Here is a 14,970-nt window from a genome sequence, read left to right on the forward strand (position 1 = left end):
TAGTTTTACAAAAAGATTTATTTTCATTAACATCAGTTACTGTTTGTCAGTATTTAGATAATAAGCAATAAGGAAATTTTCTTATAATTCATTAGTTCTCTTCCTGTCAATTTACAGAAGAGATGCCTGAAAGTGATGATGATGACAACTTTTCTTCTGTCCTTCATCGAAGAACAGAGATGTCATGGCAAGCATGTGGAAAGTATCTCAGTTCAGCAGGACTTCTCTTCTTGCCTCTGTTGATCTTTTCTCAACTTCTAAAACATTTGGTCATGGTGTCCATTGACTATTGGCTAGCCTTGTGGACATCTGATGCTATTTCTTCTGAGACAGGGACAAACTGCTCTTTTTGTCAGGTATTTGTGGTTCAAAACTCACCTTTCCATGTCTTTTCTTCCCATCATCTTTTATTATAAATTCTCATAGCATGACTTCATCAAGATGAGTTCCCTTCCTCTGTTCCACCAATTAGATACATTTAGTCTGGTATTAGTATATCTTAGTGACCAAGCTAAACCTGGTTAATACTTGGAGGGTGGATTATTTAAAAAAAATGCCACAATTGTAGGGTGTGCTGGAAAAAAAAATGATGGAAATCCAAAACCATCTGGGTATAGTTGCCAAGAAAGTATGGAAATATCAGTGAAGTCATAAGGTCTTAAAACTGGCTATGAAGAAAACTTTATCTTTTCCCATTTTATTAAGAATGATAAAACATATTTTAAATCTCAGGCCACATCCAGTGCTTTGTGAAAATTGAGTTCCAAATACTGATTACTTTTTTGCCCAAGAAAAAAGTAATCAAGTCAAGAAAAGATGAACTTAGCTGGAAATGATTATCTTGGTCTGACCATATTAAAATAAACCTGTCACAGAATAACTAATTCTATAGTTTTTCAATAGTCTTCTTTTTTTTCTCCCTTTTTTTTAGGAATACAAGTTTAGCCATTTTTCCTATTCAAAGATCTTCAGCATTCTTTGTTGTGTTGGGATTATATTATGCCTTGTAACATCCATAGCAGTAGAATGGACTGGCTTAAAAGTTGCCAAGAAGCTTCACTGTAGTCTGCTGAATAAAATTATTCTGGCCCCAATGAGGTATTGTATTATATGAAACAAGAAAAGAGAATGCTATCTTAATAAAGTTATGTGCAATCTTTAACCCATGATGTTCAATTTTGAACATTTAATTTCATTCTTTGTGCATCCTGTAGAATTGTGTTAGGAAAGTATACATTTTCCTGTCTCAATGGGCTCATTTTATTAAACAATGACATGGGGAGTCCTTATCACTAATGATCTCATAATTTAATGCACCCTGTTTATATGCTGCTTTTTTATAACTTAATATAATATAATCTTAATTTAATCAAGTTAATGTAATCAGCATAATCAAATAGTCTGTAATTTTAATCCAGCTCAATATGTTTTGCGAATCTTAGTCTATTCCTTTCTCTTTTAATATTTTTCTTCATGGAATTAAATATAAACCACTAGAGAGCCAATTGTATATATGGAGATTGGAAGTAAGTTTATTAAATAAAATTTAAAAGAGAGTTTTTTTCACCAGTGTATTATATATTTGTTTATGTGTGTGTATGCATACACAAACATATAGACATACAATACATATATTCCTTGTTATGTTCAAGAAGAAACATAATGTGGCAATAAAGTAGTATTTATGAATGTTAAAATTAGAAATATATTCCAAATCCTAAATTTTTACTGTATAATATGTCATGTCATAGGGGACGTGGTAGCTCAGTGGCTAAGATGGTGAGCTTGTCGATCAAAAGGTCAGCAGTTCAGCGGTTCGAATCCCTGGGTAATGGGGTGAGCTCCCATTACTTGTCCTAGCTTCTGCCACCCTAGCAGTTCAAAAGCATGTAAAAAATGCAAGTAGAAAAATAGAGACTATCTTTGGTGGGAAGGTAACAGTGTTCCGTGCGCCTTTGGTGTTTAGTCATGCTGGCCATATGACCACGGAGACGTCTTCGGACAGCACTGGCTCTTCAGCTTTGAAATGGAGATGAGCACCGCCCCCTAGAGTCGGGAACGACTAGCACATATGTGCGAAGGGAACCTTTATCTTTACCTATGGCATGTCATGAAATTCCATTATTAGATAGTCCATTTATGCTAGTTATACCATCATAATATAAGCATTGAAAAGAAGCATATCGCCATGTCCTTACAGAATTTATAGTGTTTAGAAGCTTGACTGACCTGACTTCATTGAAAGTTAGCATGACAGAAGGGTAACCAGAGCTGGGTCGTGTAATTCCTATTTTACTGCAAAGAATTTGAATTTTCTGTAACCTCTGCTACTATCTAATAGACCAATTACTGCAGTCAAGGTCTGAGTAACTGTAATGTCATTGAGAAGAATCCTAAATCAGCATACCTTCTCTCTGACTTGTTAACTTGTTTTCATCTTTGATATAAATGAGAATTTAAAGATTAAAATAATCCAGTCTCTAAACAATTTAAATAATTTTGAACATTTAGACTGCTTCTTGGAATCGTTATTTAATTAGAAGCAAATATCATTTTATTCCTTTATTTTACTTAAACTCTAATGTTAATTTTTATTGTTCTTTCTTTTCTTAATGCAAACTATTTACTAATCATTTCCTTGGTCTAGCAACGATTTGTACTTGCAAAATGTAGGAATATTAGAATAATATAATTATTTGGAATTCTGTAAAATTTATTGAATATTTGGTATTTTTTCATTAACAATTGCTAAATAAAATAATTCTAAAAGTCCTAGTCAAGAAAATCTGAAATGTCAAATTCTGCTTTTATTATCTATTACAGATTTTTTGAAACAACACCCCTGGGAAGTATTTTGAACAGATTTTCGGCAGATTGTAACACTATTGATCAGGTATTTAAGAGACAATGGATTCTGATTTCTGTATTGAATTTCAATATAAAAAAACCCAGCAATAATTAGAATTAATGCCACACTCAGATCATATTAGGACCATACAAATAACATTCATGTGAAATAATATCACTTATATACTATCATGTCACTGTCATTTTTTATTCTTAAAATGAAAATCCAACAGTATCGTACTATTCAGAAATCAATCCTGTTGAATGCCCTGGATCTTGTCTAAGTAAACATGTTTAGAGGTTGTTGTAAATAGTGCAGAACATTCCTAAGTGAGGTCACAGGCGTAAATAAAATGGCAATTCCTTCACTGCTTCCCAATCTGTAGCTGGGTAAAGATAGGATAAGCACAGCGTTTGTGGTTGTCTTGCCTTTGGTTACACTGCACAGTAGTTTTTAATGCCATCAGGTGTCCCAGGGACAGGCTCCTTTGACTTCAGAGCCACGGTGGCACAGTGGTTAGAGTGCAGGCTACTTCTCCTGATCACCCACTGCCAGCAGTTTGGCAGATTGAATCTTTACAGGCCCAAGGTTGACTCAGCCTTCCATCCTTCCAAGGTTGGTAAAATGAGGACCCAGATTGTTGGGGGCAATATGCTGACTCTGTAAACTGCTTAGAGAGGGCTGTAAAGCACTGTGAAGTGGTATATAAGTCTAAGTGCTAATAGTTATTGCTATTGACTGCAGTGGATCAAAGATTGCTTCTTGCATCTCATTTTAGCATTTCCAATTTTTTGCCGACATTGAGAACCCATTTGTCTCCTTGCTCTAAAGCAGTCTCTCTACTATTGGAGGAGGATTTTTAAATATCGACCAATAAAATTGCTTCATCCCTAGGTTATCTTCTTATAGCCTGACTCTTAGGCAAAATATGCTTATTCTGCAGTAGGGTCATGACAGTTTAAAATTTGATTCAACTTATCAGACATTACTTATGTGCAGCTCCTGTTTTAGTGAATAGCTGGTACTGAGTTCAAGCAGCTGTCTCCCCAAATATCTCCCAAGCAGGCTTCCTATTCTTCACATTTGCTACCAAATTTCCAGCCAGCATGGCAGAAGGTCTGTGGGGTGATTTCCATCCTCTGAAATCCACTGAGAAAACTATCTAATCTCTACTTATGAACAGGATGAATCTTTCTGCATCCCGCAAGGCTTTGCTCAGTAGTGCTAGTAGTTTAGTATATAAACAGATGAACAATCTCCTGAAAGCTGCAGTACATAATACAGATAATACATATACAGTACTTAAATCATTTTTCCTACTCCCTTGGCACAAAGCTATTTTTGCATATAAACCCAAATAGCTGTCATGGGTGTTTTTTTTCCCCTCTGACTGCTTGATCCCTCCTCCTTGATTAGTCTCCAATCCACTTCTCTTTTCATCTCTTCTAGTAGTAAAACTCCCCCAGCCAATTCACTGATGACGTTGCCCGTCCTCCCTCCCTTTCCCGCCCTCCCTCTCTCTCCCTCTCTCCCTTGGCTGAGCTGCCTGGGGATACTTCTGAATCCTTTGTCCCTCTCTCTTGTTAGCTACAGAATAGAATCTCAGGAGGGCAAAGGCTGAAGTGGAAAAGCCTTGTGATTTTATTTCTTGATCATTCAGTAGCCATCTTTCTTCCATAACCTCAAATCTTTGGCTCTTAATATCTTTAAATGTAAATTAATTTTAACTTTAAATTTAACTAAATTAAAAAAATGTAATCACATTTAAATTTATCTTGTAGGCTACTGCTTTCTTAGCTTAAACTCCCCTTTTTCTCTCTTTTTCTTTGCCACGTCTACAAGGTTAAGTTTCTTCTGCTCGTCTCCTCCCTCCCCTCTGCAGATGTGTCAGGGGTAGGATTCTACCAGTTCGTACTGGTTCGGGCGAACCTGTTGTTCCAACGATCCCCCGTCCCCAACGATCTGATGGCCCTACCCGCCCATGCTATTTTCCTGCCTTTATCTTCTCAGCTGATTTGCGCAGCAGAGCAGATTGCCACACCTCAGCTGTATTTCCCCCCGAAGAAACACAAAAGTGAAGATTTCTTCAAACTGTGCACACGCACGCAGCGCACATCAGGCGCACACATATGCAAAGTACACACGTGCACACAAAGTACATGCGTGCGCGCAAAGCGCATGATCACCAAACTGGTTGTTAAACTGGTAGAATCCCACCACTGAGGTATGTGTATCCTTGTGTCTCTGGGTCTACCCATAGCTCCACACTTAACGTATCTAAGTTTCATTTATTGCCTCTCTACTCTTTGGGGTAATCCACCTCATCCCTAGAAGTCTTCAATTCTGATTTCCTTCCTAATTCTAAGCTGTCTAACAGGCGGCCATTTCATCTTTTCCTTGCTCTCATTTCTCATCTGACTTCTAGATATTTGCACCAGATCCTTAGATAACTTAGATAAAAGATAACTCTTTTAATTCTTAAGATAAACTCTTGCCTTTTTGCACCAGATTCATTTATTTCCAAACTACTGCAACCCACCAGGTATAAAATTTCAATAGAATGTATTTTGCTGAAAGACCTAAAATCAAATATTGTTAATTCCTTTTGAACTAGAGAAGATCAAATAAGACTGCTGATTTCAAAGACTTAATTCAAGCACATCACGGGTAATATTTCTTTTTTTCTTTTTTGTATGCGCCTGTCTGTTTAGCATATCCCTGCCACCCTGGAGTGCCTGAGTCGTTCTACCTTGCTATGTTTATCAGCTCTTGCAGTGATTTCATATGTAACACCTATATTCGTGATTGCTCTCGTACCTCTTGCCATCATGTGTTATTTCATCCAGAAATATTTTAGAGTAGCATCAAGGTAAGAATTCCAAAATATATTACTGTATGGGAAGAACTGGTGTCTTTATATGAAGCTATTAAGAGTGTGTGTGTGTCTATCTGTCTGTGTGAATCCTTCTGGAAACCGAAATAAAAGAAAAATCACAACTAATCACTTTTGAGCTCATGAATATTCAGTTCAGAATAATACCCTCTTGGGACCATGTATCTTATTTTTACAATTTTAACAGGGTCTCATTGTAAAATTACATTTCTGGGTGACCGAGTTAGGTATATTTTATACTTGCTTGCAAAATAGAGTGAAACGCTTCTGAATTTTAAGTATTACAGTGAAAAATTAATGTTCTCACATATTTCTCACAACTTAATTTGTGCTTGCTTTAGGGATCTGCAGCAATTGGATGACAGTACACAACTTCCATTACTTTCTCACTTTTCAGAGACAGTGGAAGGACTAACAACTATACGAGCATTCAGGTATTTTTTTTTTAAGTCTGCATTCTTCTAATATTGCAGGAAATACACTGGTTGTACCCAGATTTTAATGACTGGCATAAATTCTTGTCATCATAGAACCAATTGGCTGAAACAATGTGAGTAATAATGCAAGATTAAACTCCTGTTGGCTTTAAGCCATTAGTTCAGCAGTTAACCTGAAACTTTAAACATCACATAAGAATATTGTCAAACTTGCTGAGAGGTTAATCTTTTGGCATGTAGAACAAAGTATTATCTTTTAATAATTCTCTGAGATTAAAACAAACTTTCTCCTTTTTTATTAAAGTACAATTCCATTACATTTTAAAACAGCCAAAATTGCAGATAATTTAGCATGACACACACTGCTTCTAATACAGATAGCCCTTACTTACCAACTGACTTCTTTAACGATTACTCAGACTTAAAATGGTGTTTAAAAAAATAGCTTTGCAACCAGTCCTCACATTTGCGACCATTTCGTGATCACCCTTTGGATGTTTAACAACTGGCATACATTTATGACCATTGCAATGTCCCAGAGTCACATAATCACCATTGTATACTCTTTAGCTTGTGATAAGCAGAGTTAATCGAGAATACAGAAGTAAAGTTACAATTTGCAGTAAGTGCTATTTTGCTTAAGAATTATAGTAATTCACTTAATGACCGAATGGGAAGTGATGTCATAAATCCATTGCCAGTCACATGTTTGTCCACTTAACAATGGGGTTGCTACTCCCAATTGTGGTTACCGTGTGAACACTATGATTTTAGGGATACCAAGAATAGAGTTAAGAAAAAATGTCAGTTGCTTCTATCTAGTTAGATATTTAGCATCTTCTTTCTGGAACTTCCTGTGTTTCATTTTCATGTTTTCATAGGAAAACATTTTCTTTCTCTATGTTGATTCATTAATATTTTTATTCACATTAAATTGCGTTAATGATGCTTCCTGTTTCTGCAATTGAACAGATTGTGAAATGTATGTTGTATACTTCAATTTAAAATTTAGGAACTGGAGCAGTGGTTCGCAACCTTTCTGACTCCGGAGACTAGTACTGGTGGTGGTAGCAGGTGGGCGGGGAAGGAGATGGTTTTGCGCGCCAATCTAATTCCATGTGCAAATGGAGCTTCACATGCTCACTCACTGCTTGCGTGGCTCAGTTCCCAACAAGCTATGGACCAGTACATCAATTGGGGGTGGGGGGGAATCAGAAACAACATAATATGCTTCAGTAGAAAATTCCGGTTTCCAAAAGTGTAGCATCCTATATCCAGGGGTAGGCTGCTGGGGGTTCACAGGAGTTTGGGAGAACCTCTAGCTAAGATTCTGTGCAGTTCAGAGAACCCCCAAATCCCACTCCTGGCTGGCACTGCCCACCCCACCCTGCCCCTCCCAGGAGTCCCCACGTGGCCCGTTTTGGATGCAGGTAAGAGCAGGCACTTGGGGAAGGCAAAAAATGGGCCAACCAGAAATTTGGGAGGACCAGAAACAAGCCTGTTTTCGGCCTCCATAGAGCCTCTGGAGCCTGGGGAGGCCATTTTCGCTCTCCCAGAAGTTTGAGAAAAGCCTCTGGAGCCCGGGAAGGGCAAAAACGCCCCCCCACCATAGTGTAGGAGGCCAACTAGGCCACTCCCACCATGGCCACGCCCACCCAGCAACTGGGCAGAGAACCCCTTGCTAAAATTTTGAAGCCCACCCCTGCCTATATTCTACATTTAGCATCAGTAATTATGCTGATGTGTACTGAGTCACCATAGCCTGCAAACTATTTTCAGTTTTATGAACTACCTGAATAGCAACAACAAAATTAGTTCTATATTTATGTTTTAATTACTATAATTATGACATATTTGTTAGTCTGTTGGAAATTTTTTCCTGCTAATTAGCTTTTTTTTAAAACATATGTTGACAAGCAAATTAGACCTACTGTTCCATTATATTTTTTAATTGTTGATTACTTTCTCTTTTTAATTTCTAATTTTCCCCTTACAGGAAGAAGATAAAAATTCCCTAACCAATAATGAAATTCTGTATGCAGCTTTGCATACAGAATGTCCCTCATGCTACCTCCCTTATGTTATCATTGGGTTAAAATGTCTTCTCCAGATTTCAGATTTTGCCTAAAATAATTGCTGGCTGGCCAAACTCTTATGAATTGAATTCAAACTAGCTGACAAACCTCTAATCCAAATTGAACTAGACATTTATCAGTTCCTGTATTTTATTTACCATCAAACCTCTGTGGGGAACTCAGCTATATTTAGATATTCTTTTCAGCTGCCTTAAGTGCTTTAGAAGTGACATTTGAAGTTTGAATTCTAATCACTAAGGAAAGAACTCAGATCTTGAGTTTCTAAAATTAGCTCTATAGTAAAAACAAGTTAAAAAGCTAGTTAGCACCTCTTTGCTTTATTTAACCTCATGCTAACAGTTTCAGATTTTGATAGCTGCAGTTTTCAAATATAGGCTAATAATTCACCAGCTCTGCATGCTATTTCCAAACCCCTAACCTCTTTCGTTTCCTCTCCATATAAATGTACCATGTTTCCCCAAAAATAAGATCTCCCTGGATAATAAGCCCTCCCCTGAAAATAAGCCCTCCCCCCAAAATAAGCTCTCCCTGAAAATATTTAAACACATGCATGGCCGGTCCCCGCCATTTCCTCTGGTTACAGTTAGGGAGACAGAGCTGGAAATCAGGTACGACGGCAAGAGGAGCCTCGTCTTGCTCCACGTGCCCTAAAATAATAAGACCTCCCCGAAAATAAGGCCAAGTGCATATTTTGGGGTTCAAAAAAATATAAGACAGGGTCTTATTTTGGGGGAAACACGGTAGTGTATCATTAGTTGCTGCATAAATCCAGCAATAATTTATTTATGACGAAATAAATAGAGAGTAGAAGAAAAATATGAAACAAATAATTATTTTACCTAGTGTGTCCTATTTTCAAGATTGAATACTTTCAACACAAGAAACTTAAAATACCACAATTGTTATAATAACCACTGTGTTCATCTGTCTTTTTTATATGTATATAAAGGTATGAATCCCGGTTTAAGCAGAAGCTTCTTGAATATACGGATTCTAACAACATCGCTTCCCTTTTCCTTACAGCTGCCAATCGTTGGCTGGAAGTTCGTATGGCAAGTACTTTACTCTTGTGTAAAGATATATAAATGCCCCCTGCCCAAATCTTTTCTTTTCTTTTTTTACAAAAAATTGGTCATTCTTATGATCTTATTGCAAGTTGATTTTAAATGGAATGACCATGTTTTAGCAACTGCACCCACCAATATACAGAAGCTAAAAGTTATTTCATTATTGTTTTTGTAGCCAGGAAATTCTTAGCTGATTGAATTTATTAAATTAAAGAAAGAAAAATCGGACAAGATTAAACTCTTCCTATGAAAAAAAAAAGAAAAAAATTAATATTTTTACAAACCATTCCTGTAATGGGACCGCCTACGGGACCGCCTACTGCTACCGAATACCTCTCACTGACCCGTGCGCTCTCACAGAGAGGGACTCCTCAGGGTGCCGTCGGCTAGGCAGTGCCGTCTGGTGACACCCAGGGGAAGGGCCTTCTCTGTGGGGGCTCCCACCCTCTGGAACGAACTCCCCCCAGGACTTCGTCAACTTCCGGACCTCCGAACCTTCCGTCGCGAGCTTAAAACACATTTATTCATCTGCGCAGGACTGGATTAGATTTTAAATTTATACTGGTTTTATTATTTATGTTGCTTTTAATAATTCGGCCATGTAGAATAAGTTTTTTAACTGTTATTTTAGTCTGTATTTATATGTGCTTTTTACTTGCCTGTGAACCGCCCTGAGTCCCCTGGGAGATAGGGCGGTATATAAATGTGATAAAATAAATAAATAAAATAAATAAATAAATAAATAAATAAGTTTTTAACTTAATTTAATTCTGAACTCAATGGGAAAATGTTTACTAATATTGTTTTGCTTATTTAATCAGAAAATAGACATTTTGTTCAAATCCTTATTCAACTACAAGTGTTAGTGGGTTAACATCTTCAGTTGTTCTCTAGCCTGTCTTAACTCAGTGGTTGTGGCAAAATAAAATAAACAGGAAAAGAACTGGGTTCCCTACTTAAAATTTCTGGTGGAAGGGCTAAGTAAAAATGTGATGAAGAATAAGAACCACAGTACTTTCTTGGATGTTGGCATTACTCACACATTTCTTATGTCTTTAGGAATATATTGGAGCATGTGTGGTACTTATTGCAGCTGTTACATCCATTACCAATGCTCAAAACAATAAACTCTCTTCAGGACTTGTAGGTTTAGGATTAACCTATGCTCTGATGGTAAGCAAATTAAAGAAAATACGTTCTTTCCATTCAAAGGGATACAATGTGTATTTTCTCCCAAACATACAGCATGTAGTACATTGCATGCTGAATTAACTTGAGTAAATTGATTTGGTCAACAATGCTGATATACATTTCCAATAATTTTTATTCATATGAACAGCCTTATTGCTGTATGGAATAACTACAAAATATTCAGACTCTTGCATAAGGAGAATCCTCCTTTTCTTTTGGGAATAGATAATTGTGATAGCCTTCAAAGCATCTTCTGTTTTATATGCGCACTGCAAATTCTAATCTTACTTAAATATTGATTTTAGGTGTCTAATTATCTAAATTGGATGGTTCGCAACCTGGCTGATATGGAGCTTCAACTGGGAGCTGTGAAAAGGCTCAATGCCCTTATAAAAACGGAGGCTGAAAATTATGAAGGGCTGCTTTGTGAGTATGTTGTATGACTTACAGAAGAACCTGTTTAGTTATATTTAATGAAGCGCTGGATTCTTTTAAAAAATCATGTTTGCTTCCAATGGTTAATATATACATATACACAAGCAAACAGCCGTGTGCTATTTTCTTTTTGGATTCAGCTCCAGCGCAGATTCCTCAGAACTGGCCTGATCAGGGGGAGATTCAAATACAGAATCTGAGTGTCCGCTATGATAGTACTCTGAAGCCTGTGCTAAAACATGTCAGTGCCCATATCTCTCCAGGACAAAAGGTAATAAAAACATTTATCTTTACACTAACCTGTTTACTAAACTGTTTACAAGAACAGTTTCTTCCCGAACACCATCACTCCGTTAAACAAATAATTCCCTCAACACTGCCAAGCTATTTACTAAATCTGCACTACTATTAATCTTCTCATCATTCCCATCACCCATCTCCTTCCACTTATGACTGTAACTTTCTTGCTTGTATCCTTACAATTTATATTGATATTGTTTCCTGATTGCTTATTTGTTCCCTATGACTATCATTAAGTGCTGTTAAGTGTTTTACCTTGATGAAGGTATCTTTTATGTACACTGAGAGCGTATGCACCAAGACAAATTCCTTGTGTGTCCAATCACTTGGCCAATAAAAAATTCTATTCTATTCTATTCTAACCCTATAACAAATAAATTCAATTTAAATAAAACCTTATCCAGCAGACAAAAACAGACAATTATTCCAGAAACATATTCCTTAGATTAGAGCTGTGAATATAAAAATAATGCCTTCTCACCCCATGAGTGGTCTGGTTCTTCCTCAGTCTGGTTCTTTACTAGAGACCTGGGAGTTTGAGGGTTGTGGGGAGTATCTTAGCTGTTCCTAGCTCTGCACTCTTCTGGACAGAACTCAGATGTCATTCCCAGGATCTATTGGAGCCACTCTCCCAGCTTAAGAGTCGCAGCCCTGAGTACTCTTACTACTACTGGGACCATTTTGGCTTTTACTCTATAATTCCTCTTTCAGACCCTTGTACTTGTCCAACTCCTCATACTCCTTCATTCTGACGTTGCTGTCACTTGGCACTGCTACATGTAACACCACAGCTTTCTTCTACTACAATGTCTAGTTGATGGCCAGTACCTGCTGTGCATCTGGATCTGAAAATCCAACAGGAGAGGGAAGGAGATAAGTTACAGAGAGAGAGAGAATTTTGTCCCTTGAGTTAATTTTGATTCCTGGCAAATACCTGGACTAGTGCCTACAATTTTCTTGGCAACATTCTTAACTACTTGCTCCTTTTCAGGATTGAGAGAGAGTGAGTGAGTGGCCCAAACTCTCAGAGTTGGCTTCATGTTCAAAATAAAAATAGAATTCATGGTCTCTTAACTTTCTAGCCTGGTGCCTTAAGCCTTCAAATTGGTTATTATTAGTAATAGTGTTATAATATTATTATATAGTAATCCTACATACCGGTAGATGACAATGTAATGAAGGTAATGACCTCCACTGAACAAAATGGAAGTAACTGATGGATCTTACATAGGATAGCCCTCCTCCTATTAAAAAAGGATTCTGAGACTATATTGTTCTGATGAACTTATTTTCTGTTGTGTATCTTTTGTATTCTTACTTGGATGTAAGCCCTAGTAAATTAAGCTACATAATTATTTTTAGATAAATATGCATAGATTTTTAGTCCCATAAGATATAGCACTTAAGACTACATATAGATTTGTTTTTCATTTAAGGTTTTTCATTCAAGTTTTTATTTTTACAATACATTAGTTAAAAATCAACCTCTCCCCTTTTTAAAACCTTTCAAATCATTCATTAATATTTTTTTAAAAATCACATGATATGCCATTTATATTTTGTTCTTAAATTTTCAGTATATTCTGGTCACATTTTGGGATGATATCTCATGCAGTAGGTTTTTCTTTTCCTCTCCTGGACCAGCTCTCCAAATTTGCATTAGAGCAGGACTGGAGTCATTCTAATCACGGACAGATAATGTTGTATATAATCTTCCAATTTTTGTCTCAGGAAATTATGCAATTAAAAGAGAAAGACATGAAGTGATATTAATTAATAATGTGAAAAGGATCTGTGATATGTATAGATGCACTTTCTACTTAGTTTGTTGCTGGCAATCCTTATGATTTATATTGATATACTGACCATCAATTGTGTTGTAAATGTTGTACCTTGATGAAAGTATCTTTTCTTTTATGTACACTGAGAGCATATGCACCAAGACAAATTCCTTGTGTGTCCAATCACACTTGGCCAATAAAAAATTCTATTCTATTCTATTCTATTCTAAGTGCAAAGTCACGTTTTAATAATTTTTTATCTTCACATGAATCTAACCTGCCACTGAAAATTTATGCTTCTACTGTGTACTTTTAATACTAACCCCTGTATCATTCCTAGCTCAGATATTTTATTTTTTTGGTTTGCAGATTGGAATATGTGGCAGAACAGGCAGTGGGAAGTCATCCTTTTCTTTAGCCCTTTTTAGAATGGTTGATGCCTTTGAAGGTAAATCTGTACACCTCTCATTTTTGTTTTATTTTAACGTTGGTTTTCTTTTATAACAAAGGGACCACCTGTTTTTTTCCCATTCTTCTCCTCCCTCCCCACACTATCTCAAGAAGACAAAGTATATTTTGCTCAATTTGCTTCCCTCAACCCTAGCAAGGGATTACCATCTAATTTTGATTTGTAAAGTTAATTAATATGTAGCATACATGTAAGGCTAAAAGTGGCCATGAAACATTCCTGCCTATTCCATTGGAATAATGGGAGTGGAAGAGATCACCCAATTCAATTGGATAAATTCTTGTCCAGCCTCTGTTTAAAGTCATCCAGTTTTCTAACATTCAATACGATTTTTCCTACCTGAATGTAAGATCCACTACCCTTGACATGCACGCAGAGATAACAGAATACTCTCACTCTACTTCTTTGTCATGCTCTTCAGGTTCTTGAAAAGAGCTATCATATCTCCCCATCCTCTTTTTTCAGGGCTTAAGAAATATCTCACATCCTGGAAATAAACTGTTTCAACTCCTACCCTCAAAATGACGCTATAGAGCATTGCACACCAGAACAAATAGACACAAGGACAGTTTTTTTCCCGAACGCCATGACTCCGCTAAACAAATAATTCCCTCAACACTGTCAAACTATTTACTAAATCTGCACTACTATTGATCTTCTCATCATTCCCATCACCCATCTCCTTCTAGTTATGATTGTATGACTGTAACTTTGTTGCTTGTATCCTTATGATTTATATTGATATTGTTTCCTGATTGCTTATTTGTAACCTATGACTATCAATAAGTGTTGTACCTTATGATTCTTGATGAATGTATCTTTTGTTTTATGTACACTGAGAGCACATGCACCATCACAACTTCCTTGTGTGTCCAATCACACTTGGCCAATAAATAATTCTATTCTATTCTATTCTATCTCTCAGCCTCTGTTCAAAAGTTCCTTCCTCGGCTTCTTTATCCTGCTCTATTCAGATTTCAGTATTTCAAGGACTTGGTAACTTGAAGTGGGGGCCTGACCAACAGAGAATACAGTGGAAAGAAATCTTCCTGTAGTTTGGAAACTACTTCTATTCATGCAGAATAAAATTGCATTTTTCTTTGTAACTGGTATGTTACATTACTCAGATTACATTATTATGTTCAGCATATGTTCGATTTCAATTCTAAGTTCTTTTTTTAGTATTATTTCCAAGCCAAATCTCCCCTATTCTGTACTATGCACTAGAGTTAATTTCCTGAAGTGAAGACATTTCCAATTTTTTCCCACTAAATCTCAAATTATTTTCATATACTTTTTTAACTTATTAATATTATAAGAGAGAATTCTCTTTCTTTTATATAGAACAGGGAACCCAGCACAGTATACCAGCAAGCGGGCCACGCAAACAAGCTAAGCCTCATCTGTGGGACGCAAAACCTACTCCCTCCTGCCCACAGAAAAACCTATCTCC

General features: G+C 36.6%; 1 protein-coding gene across 3 annotated transcripts in view; it reads left to right on the forward strand.

The window, feature by feature from the left end:
* Nucleotides 1–14,970, forward strand: part of ABCC8 (ATP binding cassette subfamily C member 8) — a 67,960-nt gene that overhangs the window by 44,649 nt on the left and 8,341 nt on the right. For all 3 annotated transcript variants that reach the window (XM_058158619.1, XM_058158602.1, XM_058158610.1), the window contains 10 exons: nt 118–356; nt 932–1,098; nt 2,824–2,893; nt 5,560–5,717; nt 6,083–6,175; nt 9,224–9,326; nt 10,401–10,514; nt 10,838–10,958; nt 11,108–11,238; nt 13,418–13,496. In XM_058158619.1, coding sequence (XP_058014602.1) covers nt 118–356; nt 932–1,098; nt 2,824–2,893; nt 5,560–5,717; nt 6,083–6,175; nt 9,224–9,326; nt 10,401–10,514; nt 10,838–10,958; nt 11,108–11,238; nt 13,418–13,496 — 1,275 coding nt within the window. The remainder of the gene's footprint in view (nt 1–117; nt 357–931; nt 1,099–2,823; nt 2,894–5,559; nt 5,718–6,082; nt 6,176–9,223; nt 9,327–10,400; nt 10,515–10,837; nt 10,959–11,107; nt 11,239–13,417; nt 13,497–14,970) is intronic.

This window comes from Ahaetulla prasina, chromosome 1 (assembly GCF_028640845.1).
Source record: "Ahaetulla prasina isolate Xishuangbanna chromosome 1, ASM2864084v1, whole genome shotgun sequence".
NCBI lineage: Eukaryota > Metazoa > Chordata > Lepidosauria > Squamata > Colubridae > Ahaetulla > Ahaetulla prasina.